The sequence below is a fragment of the Dunckerocampus dactyliophorus genome, chromosome 11 (genome assembly GCF_027744805.1).
Source record: "Dunckerocampus dactyliophorus isolate RoL2022-P2 chromosome 11, RoL_Ddac_1.1, whole genome shotgun sequence".
In the NCBI taxonomy this organism is placed as follows: domain Eukaryota; kingdom Metazoa; phylum Chordata; class Actinopteri; order Syngnathiformes; family Syngnathidae; genus Dunckerocampus; species Dunckerocampus dactyliophorus.
The window spans coordinates 22,658,494-22,676,470 of NC_072829.1; the positions used below are offsets into that span (position 1 = coordinate 22,658,494).

Sequence of the window (17,977 nt, forward strand, 5' to 3'; positions counted from 1 at the left end):
AAATGAAAAATATCAAAGTACCCCCTGCACTATCGCGATAGAAGCAGTCTGGACTTTATTGTGAAGGACGAAAGGGAAGTCATACCGGAAGTAGGCTCTCGTTCACTGCAAGGTAAACATGGCGGCGACTACAGCAACAGCAGCATTAGCAGAACAACCATCGACATCACCGTCCTCAGGAGCAGTCCCCTTTGACTTCTCACAGCCACCTGTCATCGAAGGGTTCTCCCCTCTCCCGAGGGTCAAAGATGAGACATTTAAAGAAAAGTTTATTCGAAAAACCAAGGACAACCCTTTTGTCCCCATAGGTGAGTTACACAAGCCGGAGGCTGCAACTGCTTATACTAATTTTTATTCAAATATAACATGGCAACATGTTGTCAAGCCGAGGTAACTACTGTATTGGTGGTATTGTTACATAGAAAGTATAGCTTTACCGTTATGTGATTGTCATCCACCTTTCAAGAAACTCTACTCTCACTTTAATTGTATTACGGGTGAGACAGAGAGTCGACATTAATGCTATTATGCATTGTTAACCAACAAAAGCATCATTAAAAAATGTATATAGAATTAAACGAGTGTCAGCACTGTTCGATCTTACTTACTCGCTGAAATTGTTCTGATGTCATCGCCTCTGCTGCTCACCTCCACTAGGGGGCAGAATTGCATTGTGTTTGGTATACTGTAGTTAAATGCAGCGGGTCTCGTCTCGGCATGGGCCGGTATGAGAATTTGACGGTATAATAACCTTGTGCAAAAATGTCATGGTTTCACGGTATTATAATTACATCTCTAAAATGTGTTACTATGAAATATCTTCGCCCGAAGTCAGCTGGGATAGGCTCCAGCATGCCCCGGCGACCCTTAAGAGGAGAAGCGGTATAGATAATGGATGGATGGATGGAAAACAAGAGAAACAAACCTTTCTGTGGAACATATCTATTTAAAATAAATAACAAAATAACAGAATTATTTCTAAATAAGAAATAAAATGCAGTTCTTAATGCAGTCTACGGTGGCTAATCCTGCGACTCATGTCACAAGACCATATTTCCTTACTAAAAAAGACTGACTAAAAAAATGGTTAGAATCAGTGGCTCAAAAGTAAATAAGAAAAACTTGTAATGTCACGTTATTTCATAGCGTGGTGAATGTGCAGGTCACAACTTGTCCATGAGTGTTTTGGAATTGTTGGATTTTGTATTTGCTGAGTTTGTATTAATTTGCTTGCGTCACCAAGCTTCACTTCCGTTTCCAGGTCATGTGACTGTTGTAAGTAGTTGTTGCTTGAGTAAACGATTTATACCACTTATCCTCGGCTTTTGTCTCGTTTTGAATCACATCTCCGCATTTGGTGACCCTTGCGTGAGGAATATGTCGACCAACAATAACAATAATGCGCGTCGAATGACGACACGTGTGCCTTTGAGTTCTGCCACCTCGCGCTACTGGGCATGCGTATAACGAGGAACCCTGTTGTAAATTGAGTAAATCTTCCAAATGTGCATTCCTTTCCTTTCAAAGGAAATAATGTGAGACATTGCTTTGCTTATAGGTTGTTTAGGGACAGCGGGAGCACTCATGTTTGGCCTCCGAGCGTTCCATCAGGGCAAAACCAGGCAGTCCCAGATGTTGATGAGGGGCCGAATCTTTGCCCAAGGCTTCACTGTGGTTGCCATAGTTATCGGCGTCTTTGGAACGGCTTTCAAAGCCAAACAGTGAAGAAGAGGCGGCACTGCTGCAACCCAGCCGTCCTCCATTCACTTTGGAAGCAGACTGTTTGAAGGACCTGAATAATGAATTGTGTGTATACTGTATATACAAGTACAACATTATCCAGATCATGATGAGGAGGCCTACCATATTTATTGTGTGGAAACCGATTTGCTCATTTCAATTGTGTCTTATTCAACAGTATAAAGTACTTATGCTCTAATATTATGTAAGAAAGATGATCCAACACGTGTCTTTGCTGATGCATATAATGTCCTTAATAATTACGTACACTATAGTGTTATCTGAGTTGTTAGAAAAATCACATTAGTGCACATTACTAAAAAGTACTATAATTGATCACTAATGGGCCTCCATGTATTGCTTACTGATAAACTCTATGGTTATCAGCAGTTTGGTAATTGGAACACTAACGGCTTAAAAGTGAGATGTGGCCTTTTGGTCAAGTGGCAACAGAGACAAAACAATATAAAAACAAGTACAAGTGATGACCTTCCATTATGTTTTTTAATTGACCAACTCCCTTTTAACATTCACTTTCCTCAGGTTTTCCCAAATAGGCAACATGTGAAAGAATGTGAAAATTGACATGGAGCAGACTGCAGCTTATAAAATATGGATGAAATGAGAATGCAGCACACACCTTTTTATTTGAAATTCAAACGCAGGAGTTAAAATATTTGGTTGTGGGCCATTTTTTCCCTCATTTTACTTTTGCAAATTAAGTCATAGCGCTTCAATTTTTCCGAGATGGAGACGATTAAAGCTGCAAATCGAGGCTATAGGCTACAGCGAACGTTCCGTGGTTTGTGGTTCTATATTACTGAGAGGCATAAGTGGTTACAATCTACACTGCAATGTGCTCAATAAGAAAGTTTTGACTGGAAAACGACAAAATAAAAGACATGCATTAAAATTGACCTAAATATTCATAAATTTAAAAAGGGTAACAAATAGTTAACTTACAGTAACAATATTTTCTTCGGCAATGATAAAATAATGCAGCAGTCCTTCATATTCCCACAAGAGTGAGATGATTATTCTAATAAAATAGGCATCAAGAAAATTGGGATGGTTATTTATACACCGTAAATTACGGACCTTTGAGCACACCCACCTAATTTAAAGAGATTTTTTTTTTGGTACATGCATACAGTAGGCTGCACTTGTCTATAAGCCGCAGGTGTCCACCTTGTAACATGGGATATTTACACAGAAAGACACACTATAAACCTTGCAATCCTACCTACTTTCTGTGTCCTCAGCGGCACTCGTTAGCATGCTGCTGATGGTTTTTTTTTTCCACTGGAGTTCAGCAGCTGCCACTGTCCAAGCAGAAGCTGTAGTGATTCTACACTTGCTCAAACTTACTTAAGATTTGTCAGATCAAAAAACGATCGCTGCATATGACTTGTCCAATTCACTACTTCCTGAATCTGCACACGAAGCATCATGAATAATAAATTAGCCGCATCATTGTTTAAGCGGCAGGGTTCAAAGTGTGTGAAAAAAGTAGTGGCTTATAGTCCGGAATTTACGGGTTGTATATACGGTGTGTATATGCATATAGGAGTTTTTTTGTTGTTGAAAACTGGGATTACAAACTTATGATGTGAGGTGTGGTTACAAGTGAAAAGGCAAAGTTAGTGTGCAGTTAGTCCTCTAGCCTAGCGGACGAGTGGGGTCTGTTTGAGCGAGATGAGGACAGAGCGCATTCGAGACACGTCCTTTGCCTGCTTGTTGGTTTTTGGGTTGAAGTCGCACAGATGGGCTACTCGCTCCCACGCCGATCCGGGACAGTCACCGTTGCTCTCGGCCAGGAAGGCCTCCTCGGACGCTCTGTAGGCGGGGAGGCAACACAGCCAACATTAGACGGGAGATTTTCCATGTCCGTGAAATCACTTGCACCCCACTCACAAGCATGTATGGTCTAAAGCCAATGGTTCTCAAGCAAGGACAGGCAATCTTTGGTGCAATTTGTATTGATATGTATGTAGGGCTATTATTAAAAGACAAATATTTTCTGTGTGCTGAGTACCACTAGTACCAACATTAAAAAGCAAAAGAGTTCTAAACCTACACAAAGCCTACAAGATCAGAGCTGGGCTGTTTGTAGAAAGCCTTGTCAGCAATCCTAGTAGGCAGCCAAGGCCAAGTAAGCAGGAGAAAGAAGAAGACAGGAGAAGAGTGTCAGTGTCACACAACAGGCAATCAAATGTGAGCCTACTATTTAATAGAAGGGTCAAAAAAGCAAGAGTAAACATAACTGAACTGAGAATGAATGGATGAAATGTCTTCTAGCTCGCGTCAAGACATGCTGTTAGTGTGTTTAGAGAGTCAACAAGTGGTTGAAAACTAAAGCCACAAGTGCAAAGTGATACCGTGTCAGACTTGGGCAGAGTCTGTAGGAAAGTGTGAGAGAAGGACAGGTTAGCTTCACAAAGACAAGTAGGGGGAAAAACAAAACAAACATAAGAACAACAAGCAACAGCACTATAATTAGGCCTGTCACGATTACAAATTTTGCTGGACGATAATTGTCCTACAAATGATTGCCATTTTGAGACCATTTTTTCCACTCATGTAATGATAGTAACATAATGTGAGTACAAAAAACTGTTTTGATGTTTGTAGTATATTTTCACATGGCTACGGCTTCAAATCACTGTAGTCTGTGTGTCATGACCTTTAAGTAACTGCACTGTCGCTGGTACGCCTGTGAATACTCATTTGCTGGCAGCCCTTTCAAGAGAATCACCCATTTGCGTTTGCTTGCTTGTTACTCCTCACAACACTCACTCGCAGCGCTTTTGTGTGTACACTCTCTAGCGCCAACAAACACGCATGCACATGCCAATTTATCGAGGCCGGCAAAACGATCGAGTTTATTTTTATTTATCGCTTTAACTGCTTTATTGAATATCGTGACAGGCCTGACTATTATAATAAAAAAACTACATATGTACGGTTAGCACAAACATGCTTTGTATAAAATAGATGAATAAATGAGTAGGACATTAATTACATTTTATGTAGTGTTCATTTAGTATAGGACTGGCAAAATTAATTATATTTTTCCGAATTTTTATTTGATTTTTGATTCAATTCTTTTCTAACTACTATGATTACAAAACATTGCTCCTTCGCTTTATTGTGGTTTTTCAGACATTAATTAATTAATGCTTGTTGTTTTGTGGTTGACTATGACCTATTATTAGCCTATTTTTTATATATATATATAAATAAAAATAAAAATAAACAGATTTTTGGCCCAAGTCAAGCATTTTGAAGCATAAAAATGGCTTCATGCACCAAAATACAAATACAGTACAGGCCAATAAGACCACAACTTGTGGTCTACATTGGTCAGTAGGTCTCAGTAATTGTCCAGTGAGGCCACCACCGAAGCACCACACTTCAACAACCGGCTTTTATTGCAGGTTTAAATGATCTCACCCAGGCACAATAATAATAATGTAATAATTATAATCATCATAACATGGGTTACTGTTGCTGCTATAGCCCACAACAAGCTAGAACTCCAATTCTGAACCCCTGACGTCACTTCCTGCCCACCAGAAAATTCTGCTCGCCACTAGGTACTGTCTTAAATGGCTTATTTTCTCTGATTATTTCTATTATATTGGGTAAAACGAATATAAACGGTGGCTATATGGGTGTTATTTAATGTCAAGATGGCAGTAATAATGTTAACAAAACATATTTAGAAGATTGTAAGCTTTTCTATGCCATAACTACGAAAATATTCCATGTACAAAGAATGAATCGTACTTGGACTAATACTAAAACTAATAATAATGTTTTGGATGTTCGTGGTGCTTTTCAAGACACTCAAAGATGCTTAAAAGCAAACAAGTAAGATAAGTGACGAGATATCAAACGATTTCTGTGAAAAAGCATGTGATCGGCATATGCCGATACAGTAAATGCCTTTCAACGCCGATCACAAAAGCCGATCACCTCTGGCTGGTACTATTGCAGCCTGTAGTGATCGTCCTCCACCCGCTTTTCTTCACACCGCGCAAGCGTGCCAAACCCAAAACAAACATGTCTAGCATGTAGAACTTACCTGCCGTTCGTGAGAGTGATAAACATTTTGTACCCTGCAAAACATGCCACAAAAAATATCTCTCCGGGGTAGCACGTTTAAAAAGCTTTAATACGGCATTTTAAGAACAAATACTTGACGGGGTATGGTAAGCTTTCGAGGCCTACGATGTGATCATCAGTCAAACGGCGGATAATGTAGCCAAAACGCTGGGTAACACTCACCACAGTCCAGGACGAGATACGACACACTGTCAGCGGTCCTTCCTTGCTCTATTGGCGACGACAGTACTCCTTACTCCCCATACTGCTCCATAACAATTAGGTACTCATTTTTTGTAAAATACACTGTCTGGGATCGCTTCACTTTTCGGCGGAAGCAGAGTAATATGATGTCAAACGCCCCCTTTCATGTGAATGCGCACCTAGCACAAGGCCGAAAACCGGACTTGACAAATTAAGTTGATAACCACCGTCGTGGGACCAATTAAGTCTGATTGCGGATGTCAGGTTTTGTGGAGTTGCATCTTGAGCCCAGGGCCTACGTTTGTTGAGCCACTTGCGCTGTACACCCCCATAGACTCACACGTTAACATTGGGAGAGTTCCTTGTTTGTTTTTTTACTCACGGAACTTCTTACGATGGCTAATGCAGCGTTCTTAAAGAGTCACACAGTCTGACGTCCTTTTAATTTATTGCCAACCTTAGCCAATAGGTCGTTACAGTAACATTACTGACACCTACTGACCAGCGTAGAATACTACACAACATGTCTTCCAGCGCGTTTCACGATGGATGCACATATTTGTATTTTAGTTCATTTTTATGCTACTTTAGGCCACACGTATGTAAAATTTTCTTGAACATGCATATTTTAAAAATGAATAATAAGCCGCATTCAACCACAGCATGATTTATTAATATATTTTTGAAAAACAGTGATAGAGGGAAGCCGTGAAATTCAAATGTGGTGAGGGTCGGGATAACAGTACCATGCGGCAACAAGTGTAACTATATTAACAAAAGTATAGAGATACAGCTCACTCCCTTCAGGTGCAAAGTGTCCCAATATTTGTGTGTCCCAACATGTGAGTTTGTGGCCACGCTGTGATGAGATGTTTAGGATTCGTGCTTCAAGGGATCGTCTACATGTCATGAGACTAACCTGTTGTTGGCCTTGTTCTTCTCCATCTGCTCATTCTGGTGTACATGCCAGTCTTCCAGCTCCTTCTTGGCCTTCTCTCTCAACTCTGCCTCGGCTGCCTTGGCTGCCGAGTCTTGTCAGTAGAAAGGAAAACACATTCACTACTTGGTAAACAATTGGATTAGACTCTATGTCTTATATATGAGGTAAATGACACATAATGATGACCAGGACCCAGCTCACCTAAAGCCTCCAGGCGTTCTTTCTGCTCCTCCCTCCACTTGCGAAGACTTTCTGGCTCTTGCCTCTGAATATCCACTTGGGCGATGGCTGCGTAGTTGTCTGTGGGGCCATTGGACTCCTTTTTAAGAGGGGAGAAAACCTTCCTTACTGTGTTATAAACGTGGTCAACTTTACCCACACGTCAGATAGACACTGAGTGTTCAGACTCCAACACAAAAAAGTGAATCGTTTTCTTCATTTTGCTGAGATTCCGTTTAACTCACCTGAAACATATCCCCGTTCACTGTGGCGGGCTCCTCCGCAAAAAGGTCTGACATCATTGAAAAACCAAAAAATATATATATGTTAAAATGTGCTTTCAGAGTTTCCCCTGACACGCATTCACTGTGAGTTTTTGTTCACTCGTATGGTTTGCTAAGCTGCACTATGTAAAAGTCGCGCAAAAATGCTGCCGCACCTGTTTGGGCTGTTGTTGTCTGGCCTGTTAAAGGACACGACTTCCGGGTTGTGGGTACTACTATTGCTGCAATTCATTTGGCTGTGCATGTTTATTAAGTGTGAATGATTTGTGTGTGTCAACATTTAGCTAACCTTAGTGATAATGCTAACAAGACACGCTAGAGTAACCGTTTAGCGAGCATTAATACTGATGCTAACTCATCACGCCAAAGTATTATACGTTCATATATTAGCATCGTGTGTATGCCAGTATTACAGTTCCACATAGGTAAAAAGGTTGCCAACTAAATTAACTGGCAACTGGAAAACTTATACGGAGCTAACGTTAGCCTAGCATTTAGCCTTAGCTTGTAGCTGTTAGCCCAGTTGTCACAAACTTGCCGTAGTTAGTCGTCGGTTGCTGGGGGGGCTGTTGGCCGTCCTCCCCGTCCAGCTCCCCGAAGTCTTCCGCGTCGTTCTCTATCCCCGCTATCTCATTCTCCTGCTGGGCCAGGAACTCGGCGGCCGGGTCCTCTTCCGTCGAGTGTGAGCCGTTGTCAGCCATCTTTCACAAAGTGTTTACAAGTTTTACTAAGCTAAATGTGTGTGTCAGCAGGCAAACCAAGCCTAGTTAAAATAGGGTAACGATGCAGCGACTGGATTCAAATTCTAGAATGGAAAATTGAACGATAGAACGATGCCGGCGTGGGCAGCGTTGAAACGTCAAATTAGTCTTTGGTCATAGCTTCGACTTCACCGATGATTCATGATTTCTCCACTTGGTTCATCATCAATGATGGAACCTGCCAGTCTAAAAGGGTACCATTTCTTAGTTTGTTATTTGGCGCCATCTGCTGGCCACTATGTTCATTGCTATGTTCATGTGCACATACTGTATAATATACAGGTATACGCTCCTGATCAAAATTTTAACACCAGTTGAAAAATTGCAAGAATTTACATTTTGCACAGTTGGATCTTAAGGACGTGCTGTGTAGAGCTTCAACATGCAAAAAGAAGAAAGAAGAGTCAGACCAAAACAATTTTGAGTAAGCAATTTATTGCAGACAACTTTAAACTGAAATAGGCTGTTCATCAGCTGATCAAAAACGTAAGACCACAGCTCAAAAAAACCCGAAGCACCCCTAAAATATAATTTTCAGAAAAGGACTCAGTAGTGAGTAGCTGTGCCATTCTTGTTAATCACCTCAAAAGTTGGTTTGGGCACACTTGATGCCAGGGTTTACGCAAGGCTAGTGGGAATGTTGCTGCAGGTGGTGAAGATGGCTTCCATTTTTGTAAACTTGCCTTGCCATCTATCCCCAGATGTTCTCAACTGGATTTAGACCAGGTGATCGTGCAGGATGGTCCAAAAGAGTGATGTTATTCCAATAGGCGGGCGGGCATTGTGAACTGCAGCGTTGTCCTGTTGAAAAACCCACTCATTACAACACAGATGAGAGCCTTCAGTCATGAGGGTTGCCCCCTGCAACATCCCCACACGGCCACTACCGTTTGACGCCCCTGCACAACCCGAAGTTCCTTTGCTCTCCATCCATCCATTTTCTATACCACTTCATCCTCATTAGGGTCACAGGGGTATGCTGGAGCCTATCCCAGCTGACTTCGGGCGACAGGCGGGGTACACCCTGGACTGGTCGCCAGCTAATCGCAGGGCACATATAGACAAACAACCATTCACACTCACACTTATGGACAATTTAGAGTCGCCAATTAACCTCACCTGCATGTTTTTGGGAATGTGGGAGGAAGCTGGAGTACCCGGAGAAAACTCACGCGCACACGGGGAGAACATGCAAACTCCACAAAGAAATGCCTATGTTGGCCAACATACTAACCACTAGACCACCGTGCGGCCGCGCCTTTGTTCTATTGAAGGAAAAAGCACCCCAGATCATGATGGTGCCTCCGCCACTGTGCCATGTGTAGTTTCTGGTTGTTTAATTTATTTCAAACATGCATACAATGTTACATTGGAGTACTGTACATTTCATGTTTACAATTTCGGACTTGAACATTACCGAAAAGGAGTAGGAAGAAGCAGAGCGGAATGAATCCCACCCCTGTGTTCAAAATATGCAATATTCATGAAAAGCTGGGGGGCATCGGACCCCTGGGTGAAACCCCGTGACGAATAAGCCAAAGCATGCCACTCCTTTGGGGCGAACCCAACCCAACACCCCCACCCCCACCCCCCGCCAGAGAACAGCAAGCTGTGCTAAAGTACAGAAATGCCAAACAGCCGGACCTGAACACTCAGAACCCAGGGAAGGCCAAGCCAGGCCAAGCCAAGCCAAGCCCATCTGCAGAGGCCACAGCGTATCCCCCCCCTCCATCCCGAAATTCCACCCAAAAGCTCAACCTCCCAAGCCCAGTCACATGGGAGGGTGGTTTAATTTGACACTTACTTGGGCAAGAAAAACAAAACTAAATACACAAAAAAAACAGTAGCAGTAAATAAAAGCACATACCAGCAATGGTCATAAATGCAACATGTGACCTCCCTGAACATGTGACCAAACTGTTTGTTTGAAAAGTGACTTGAATCTGTGAATAGTCTGACTACTTGAGTTCCAGCCCCACAATTTATCTCCACATGCAGACACAAAAAACAAAAGCCTCACCTGGTGGTTCTATAACTTCTCGCACTTGGAGAGCTCTCCCCTACTGTGAAAGTATGGTAATGAGTAGTTAAATGCATTAAATAAGATTCGTTCTGTATGATATTTAACCATGCTGTGGATTTTAATAGTTTGACTGGATAAAAAGATGATTTGTGTGTTCTAAATACCTAATGTTGTGTATGATTTGGACTGCTCGTTTTTGTAATATGAATTGCGGCTGTATTGAACGTCAATTATTCCCCCACAGAGTTTAATTTGTAATTGTCAAAAATATAGACCTTTTTTGTACAATCTTTTCTTTTCAAACATCATTGATATCATATGCTAGACAGTGGTGGTGTTCTTCTCTTTTTTGGTATCAAAACATTTAATTTGGAGTGATTTGCATACAGTCCCTTTAATATAATGTACCTGCAAAATGTAATGTAACAAAAATGTTGTCAACTGTTTTGCAATGTAAATATTTTGAAATAAACATAAAATGTCTTGCTCCTTTCATGAAAACAGTAATTAATTCAGTTGATACCAAATACTGCTGTCCACATTTACTGATTTCCCCACGCCCCCCAACTATTGTGGTACAGTATATTGTTTTCAGCCAAGACAATTATTATAAAAACAAAAAAAATATAAAAACTTACAATGCTATACTTATTAACAATTACACATTCTGTACATCTTCTAAAGCACATTACAGGCAATGGTATCGTATTATTTGTTTATTCGTGTTGTTGATGTTCATTCATCAAGCTCCATAAGAAGTGGACCACCAGAGCCAGGCCCTCTTCCCCTTGGTAGCGCATCCGGAGATGAGGCTCGGCATTGGGCCATGTGACCTGTGACGCCTCGGTGTGCTGAAAAGACGCTAGGCAGCCAATGGCGCTTCCACGGTGGCTTCCTCACATCCGCCTCAAGGAAGTCCGGCGTTTCGCCTGCTTTGTACGTTGCTATCCGGTAGTCTGCAGGCGGTGAACACAGGGAGGAACTCGAGGTAAGATAGTAGTTATATCTATGTATTTCTTGGTGTTTATGTTAAAGCAATTTTGGAACAGTAATGGTTCGCATTCCTGTCTGCCGTGTAGTTTATGGCTAGTTCGCTGCTCAGCAACTTTTAGCAGCGACTAACTTTTACTTAGGAACACTTGGCCAGAACCTTGCGTACTTAAGCCCCGGTCCTATTTTTTCATGTGTTGATATAAATGTGTATTTTTTCTAGCTTGTGTGAGGTGTTTCCTTCATTGACTTTTGGCACTCGGTAATGACTGCTACACCATAAGATGTCGTAATTACCTTTGTAGTAAACGTGTCATTTTGTATTTTTTGAAGTGAGTAACGGCTCATTTAGAAAAAAAAGACAGGTTTTTAAATAGGGACCACAAGTGTATACGCACCGCAAAATAACATTAAAATCAAAGCAGCTAAATTAATAGACACTTCCACTACCACTTTACTGTTATGACTCTCTAGTCCGGAAAGCTCTAATAGAAGCGTAACTGATCATAGTAGTCACACTCAAAGACTTTAAAAACTAATCTCAACTTTGAGGCAACTATAGTATGAGCCTAATATAACACATTATGTGAAGGAATTATGTAATAAGGATTATGTTGGTGGCCAGAGTCTCAAATGTTAGCAAGTGACAAAGCTGTCAGTCACAAACTGAGGAGCAAATCGGATTATATGTTTACAAAACTTTAGCGACAGAAGCCCTGACTATAACTTTCTTTTTGTGGCTCATACATTAACAGTGAAATTGTAGTACCGCTTTGAAAAGCAATACAGTAGATGCACAAGACACCCCCCCAGGGAATGATGAAACACTGTCAATAATGGACGCACCCGAAATGCCTATTTTTGATACTCTAAACCAGGGGTGTCCAAATGTTTTCCACCAAGGGCCCCACACTGAAAAATTAAAGGATGTGGTGGGCTACTTTGATATTATTATATACGTATATTTTATTAATTATGTAGAAAGGCTACAATGTTTTATATATTAAAGACAGTGCTTTTTGTTACTACTTATTAGTGTCAACATTTAACCTTCTCTCTTTAGATTGTGCCTTTTTGTTCTGTTTTTCCTATTTTTTATATCTACAATGAGTTGTGGGCCAATGAAAAAACAAAACACGGGCCGCATTGTGGAGACCCCTGCTCGAATCACTTTTCGATTATCACTCCCTCACTATATCACGTTTTTTCAGGAATTAATTAATGATTGCTGTTTTGCGGTTGACTATGGCCCCTTTATTAGTCAAAAATAAGCATATTTAAGCAAATCTTGGCCTAAATAAAACGTTTTCAAGCATAAAAATGTTAAATGAAGGAAAATACAGTGTACCCTTGTTTATCGCGGGGATATGTTCCCAAAACAGGCCGCAATAAGTGAAATCCATGAAGTAGCCAACTATATTTTTGTACAATTATGTTTACTTTGAGGCTGTAAAACGTACATTTCATACACTTCATACACTTTTGTTATACAGGCATTAGCATTTTATTACATTTCTCTTTTGTTTAAACGCTCTCAAGTTTGAATTTTAATGATCAACTTACAAGATTGGACACAAGAAATTAAGTGACTCACGCACTCCTTTGATCGTGGCTTCTCCTGGCGCCGTTAGGCTGTAGTGTTTTTGTATCCTTGTTAAAAAATATTCCTCTTCGTCGTCCTCCATGAACCGAATATTCATTTACGGTATTCCGGGTGCCCTACAGCCGCGGAACTTCTGCCTTCATTCAGCATGTATGATCGCTAGCAGCTAGCGAAACAGGCAGTCCTGCAAAGGAGATTGATTGACAATGGTCTACAGCCTAATAGTCTATCAGAACGCAGAACACAAGGGGCTGTTGTGGCTCTATATTTACTGAGACAAACCGGACCCATCCGGACATGCCCGGACACATATTCAACTCTCACATGAGTATACAACACCCTCTCTTGCGGTTATTTAACACATTTTAAATTCTGTTTCACACGTTATGAAATGATTACAGTCATCCAGTATACAGTATTGTGCTTACAAAACGTACAATATCTTATCAAAGCATCTTCGTTCTTGAAAATGTTGAGGGAATTGACTTTTGAGACAGCGGCCTCTGCTGGATTCATAGCTGCAGCACTTATTTTTTCCCCTGTAGATAGTGACATCCATCCATCCATCCATTTTCTATACCGCTTCTCCTCTTTAGGGTCGCGGGGGAATGCTGGAGCCTATCCCAGCTGACTTCGGACGACAGGCGGGGTACACCCTGGACTGGTCGCCAGCCAATCGCAGGGCACATATTGAAAAACAACCATTCACATCAAACGTAAATTGTAAATGCTACATTAAATGTCAGGTTTAAAGTTGCCACGTCTGCTCTGCAGGCGCTTTGTGCTGTTTACCCTGACACATGGTGGCATCATTCATAGTAAAAGTACGGTAACAGAAATATGTAGTATTTCTCTAGAGGGGGGAAAAAAAGGAGGTGCGCGTTTTATTTTAGAATTAGAAGCAGTTCTACATTCAGTGCAAACTATAACTACAACAATAAAGTATTAATACCTTTCTGATACTGTCAAAGGAAGGCGTACCTAATTTTTGTGGCCAGGTAGTGTATCACAATTGCCACCCCCAGTATTGTTTTGGTTCAGCCGTTAACTGCGCCACGAGGCAAAAAAACGTCTGTTAAATGAGCAGATTTGCATTTGTTCGCATTCATATTCCCCGTCCTGATTTAGCTTGCAATTCTTCTCCAAGGGAATCCATCTGTTGCTTTAAAGGCTTGATGTCATGTTATAATTGCTGCTTTGGTTGCACTGTGCTTTATGTCCTCTAAAAGGAATGTTATGCTCCTGAGCCCTCTCTTCACTTGTGGGCCTTCTGCTTCTCCACAAAAAAAACAAAAAAACAACGCAGTCCATTTACTCCCAGTGTAGCAGACGCTTGTTAGAATATTGGGGCCATTGACATCACCCGCTCCACATCAACCCTCCTCCCCTACTCGTTTCTGTGACTCATGTGGGTGTTGGGCTGAAATAGTTTGGTGTAGTTTTACATTCCTTATATAGCCTCTGAGGAGTGAGTAGCAGCTACAAAGTTTAGGGGGAAGGCTTGCCAGCAAGAGTGAGGCTCTGCTTGCTTGCCTGAGCTTACAGATTCTGTAGCTTTCTCCCAGGTTTGGGCTACGGGCCGGCCCTTGTGGACAAGGTAGGTTTTCATGATGGGGTTAGGATAAGGTAATGTGATGAAGAGAAGGTACAGAGGTTAGGTTAGTTGCCCAGCTGTGACCCCGCGGCAAATAATATGACGCAGCCCTGCGTCTCACGTTGCGCTCTCAAAATTGCCCGGTTATTTAGTAGCTTGTCAGCCAATGTTGGGGACCGGTTCTTTTGACACTGCTGTCCTTTTCTAATAACAGCTGGAGAGATTATGTATACCATTTCAAAATGTCAAAAGGGGGTTTCATTTTGAAAGCGGGCCGGTGTTTCATGATTACATGGATTATTACACGGGTTATCTTTCAGCAAATGTCTTGCCTGTGCTTCACTTTATATTGAAATTGGAGCATATTGTTAAATGTCACTGCTGTTCTTGTTATATAGTTGATTTATGATGACAGTATTCTCTCAGGTATTGATATGTAGTATTACATGCAATATATGAATGCTGACCTGATCTTGACACAATGCATAGCAAACTAACAGCCTGTGCAATGCCAAATCAAATATCATATTATTTAATACGTATACTATATACTGTAAACTGTGAGTTACATAGGTCAGGGTTGTCCAAAGTGTGGTTTGGGGCCATTTTAGCCTTTGGCTGTTTTTTTATTGGACCACTGCACATTCTAAAAATCTGATTTAACAAGAAAACTAAAAATAGAGGAAAAATGGAACAATCAGCAGTAATTTTAGTCAAAATATTAAGAGACAAAAGGTGTAATCTAATAGGAAAAATTCATAATTTTACGAGAATAATGTAATATTATGTGGAAAAATAACGTAATTTTAGTAGCAAAGTAGTAAAGTAGTAGTAGTAAAGTTGAAATATGAAAATATGAAATATGTTATTTTTTATCAGCCTTTATATTATGAAAAAGAAACAAAACAATGATTGTAGTTGTATTTTTTTTTAGAAAATTTGGTTGCTGAAAATTTATAATGCTACAAGAATAAAGAGAATATATTATGGGAATAATATAGAAGATTTACAAGAAGAAAGTTGAAATAGTGGGGGGGGGGGACAACAGCAGAAATGACAAGGCCAGTTGTAATTTAAAAACAAAGTTAAAATATTAAGAGAAAAAAGTTCTATTCTGACGAGAACAAAAGTGGCAATTTTACAAGAATAAACTTATATCATGAGGAAAAATAATGGCGTTTTAGTAGCATAGAGTTATGCTATATCAATATATTAAAGAAAAAAAAAGTTATTTTAAAAAACAGACGAAACAAAACAAAGTTGTAATTTTTGGAAAATTTGGTTAGATAAGAATTAATAATATTATGGGAATAAAGTCAAAATATTATGGGAATTTTGAGAGAAAACTATGAGAAGAAAAGTTACAAAGGTTATTTAAGAAAAAGTTTAAATATTTGGAAACTGAAAAGAAACAACAACAGCAAAATCCCACCTATATCACAAAGCTGAGATGCAGTTTTGTCTTGAAACATACTGCATAATTTGCATGTGTTGCTTTAATATCAAAGTGGCGCTTGCATCCTTTCACTCTTTACCATGTGGCCCTCCCTAGAAAAAGTTTGGACACCCCTGATATACTGTAGGTGATTTTTACCATATGATGCATTTTATGACTTTCTGTCAAGAAAGTTGCAGAATATATTAGAATCTGCAACGGAACTAATCTATTCATTACACATCGGTTGGAGTCACTTGTGGAGTTGATTTATCACGTCTTAAAGTGATTGATGCAAAATAGCGTGCACTACTTGGCTGTGACCGGCAGAGGCGCTGTTGATTCGGTCTCAACTAGACTGTGTTAAATATACACAACCAAAGGCCTCAAATGAATATATAATACAAACAAATGAATAACTGCTTCTTTTTCTTCCCGAAAGGCTGCGCTGAAGTTAAACATACACAACCAAAGGCCTCAAATGAATATATAATACAAACAAATGAATAACTGCTTCTTTTTCTTCCTGAAAGGCTATGAACGTGTACTCTGTAACCCTCAATGGCCCAGCGCCGTGGGGCTTCAGGCTGCAGGGAGGCAAGGACTTCAGCATGCCCCTCACCGTGTCAAGGGTAAGACTTTTTGGTGGTATTTACTCGGCTTGCACATCTCTTTGTGGTTCGATACTCAGCACAGGTTACGGGACGTTTAAAAAAACGATTTTAAAAACGGAACGATTTGGTACAATTTGATACAGTGTACGGACGATACGATTCGATACAATTGTTGAGTTAATATTTGATGTAGACATCAATATTACACTATAAGATAAATTAGCCAATTCTATAAAAGTGACATCCTTACAGTATTTTCACAATGTGTAAAAGAGCACATCATACTGTAAGGCACTGGCAAAAATCAAATGTATTTATTTTCTGACATGGACCAAAAAAAGACTTGCTGAATGAACAAATCTTTGTTTGATAGGATCAATATAAAATATATGACTAAAAAAACAGAAGTCTTAGCCTTCAGTCCAATCGATAATAAGAACTAAATAAAAAGTGCACAGCCCCTCAAATAATGAGACAAAATTATTCAAAAGTGGCAAAAATAAGAAAATAGCCCTATTTGCCACATGGGTGCAATGAAAATGCTTTGTTGGCTGGGAAAAGTAAATAACCTCACACTCAAAATTAACCTCACACTCAAAATTGTTTGAACACTGTTTTGACCACTCTAGTAGGTAACAAAGGTGCAACATTCAAAAGTGACCAAGTACAAACCAACAAAGGTACGCAGCAAAAAAGGGTACCATACTCATCTCTGTTGCTTTCGCTGGTCAATATCTGTAATGCTACTAGTGTATTTCAGAGCTGCTCTGCATTGCTTACCAGTGGTGTGGCTTTTGTTGAGTTTTGCATCCTTCTTGCTAGTGCGCTGCTAGTGTTTGCATCCATTGTTGTCGTCAGTCATGGTAAGCTATGGAGCATGCGCGAGAACCGTTTGGCCGGCAGACAGGCTCGCTTTGTTTTAGAGACACGCTTTCAACCGATTGCTCGTCTCTTGATACCTACTCTAAAGATTTATAGCTGATTCTTGTTGATCGAGGTGGCTGCAGCCGACGCAGCTGTTTCTCTCGCTTGTCAAATCGGATATCCGCTCATATCTGTTTATCGTGCACAACCCTATTATTTACCTGCGTTTGTTACCAGTAACACTAACAGTGTTGTGTTGGTGTATTTGCCAGTATTTTACCTGATAATACAGTACAGTTGTCCCTCGTTTATAGCGGTTAATTGTTTTCAGGCCTGACCACGATAAGGGAATTTCCTCAAAAGTAGGATTCAATATTAATATATGGAATATATTGATGGACTATAGCATAAAAAAAACTGTTTATCACTTTTTAGCCCTGTAGATATGAAATAACACCCTTAACACCTTTACACTTGCATTACCCAATATAGTAGACATAATAATAGGAAATCATCCATCTTAGGCATAAATAAGATAACAGACTCACATGGTAGCATTGACAGCGTATTTCCTGTAGCGACTGTTGTCTCATCAGTGT

At 40.3% G+C, this 17,977-nt stretch overlaps 3 protein-coding genes across 9 annotated transcripts in view; 2 read left to right on the forward strand and 1 right to left on the reverse strand.

Annotated features, from left to right (window-relative positions):
- The first annotated feature begins 95 nt into the window (after nucleotides 1-95).
- Nucleotides 96-4,967, forward strand: higd2a (HIG1 hypoxia inducible domain family, member 2A). Its single transcript, XM_054791930.1, has 2 exons — nucleotides 96-308; nucleotides 1,559-4,967. The coding sequence occupies exons 1-2, from the start codon at nucleotides 119-121 to the stop codon at nucleotides 1,723-1,725; spliced, it is 357 nt and encodes a 118-aa protein (XP_054647905.1). The 5' UTR covers nucleotides 96-118; the 3' UTR covers nucleotides 1,726-4,967.
- Nucleotides 2,226-8,445, reverse strand: cltb (clathrin, light chain B). 3 transcript variants are annotated; one of them, XM_054791926.1, is made up of 6 exons: nucleotides 8,033-8,445; nucleotides 7,456-7,502; nucleotides 7,193-7,310; nucleotides 6,971-7,082; nucleotides 3,818-3,871; nucleotides 2,226-3,576 (listed from the first exon to the last, which is right to left on the reverse strand). In XM_054791926.1, the coding sequence occupies exons 1-6, from the start codon at nucleotides 8,193-8,195 to the stop codon at nucleotides 3,405-3,407; spliced, it is 666 nt and encodes a 221-aa protein (XP_054647901.1). In that variant the 5' UTR covers nucleotides 8,196-8,445; the 3' UTR covers nucleotides 2,226-3,404. The 3 variants fall into 3 exon arrangements, with proteins under 3 accessions (XP_054647901.1, XP_054647903.1, XP_054647904.1); XM_054791928.1 differs by lacking the exon at nucleotides 3,818-3,871 and adding an exon at nucleotides 4,119-4,139 and having other exon boundaries at nucleotides 8,033-8,444; XM_054791929.1 differs by lacking the exon at nucleotides 3,818-3,871 and having other exon boundaries at nucleotides 8,033-8,439.
- Nucleotides 8,446-11,099: 2,654 nt separating this feature from the next.
- Nucleotides 11,100-17,977, forward strand: part of pdlim7 (PDZ and LIM domain 7) — a 42,290-nt gene continuing 35,412 nt past the window's right edge. For 4 of the 5 annotated variants that reach the window (XM_054791922.1, XM_054791924.1, XM_054791920.1 and 1 more), the window contains exons 1-2: nucleotides 11,100-11,266; nucleotides 16,434-16,532. In XM_054791922.1, coding sequence (XP_054647897.1) covers nucleotides 16,437-16,532 — 96 coding nt within the window. In that variant the 5' untranslated portion in view covers nucleotides 11,100-11,266; nucleotides 16,434-16,436. Of the gene's footprint in view, nucleotides 11,267-14,332; nucleotides 14,469-16,433; nucleotides 16,533-17,977 lie in introns of those variants that run through there. The other variant, XM_054791921.1, reaches the window with a different exon arrangement.

Coding starts and splice junctions, on each gene's coding strand:
- higd2a (XM_054791930.1), top strand. CDS start 119: ATGGCGGCGACTACAGCAACAGCAGCATTAGCAGAACAACCATCGACA. Junction 309..1,558: donor CAACCCTTTTGTCCCCATAG/GTGAGTTACACA, acceptor CTTTGCTTATAG/GTTGTTTAGGGACAGCGGGA.
- cltb (XM_054791926.1), bottom strand. CDS start 8,195: ATGGCTGACAACGGCTCACACTCGACGGAAGAGGACCCGGCCGCCGAG. Junction 7,311..7,455: donor TGAACGGGGATATGTTTCAG/GTGAGTTAAACG, acceptor CCTCTTAAAAAG/GAGTCCAATGGCCCCACAGA. Junction 3,577..3,817: donor TCTGATCTTGTAGGCTTTGT/GTAGGTTTAGAA, acceptor CCCCGCCTACAG/AGCGTCCGAGGAGGCCTTCC.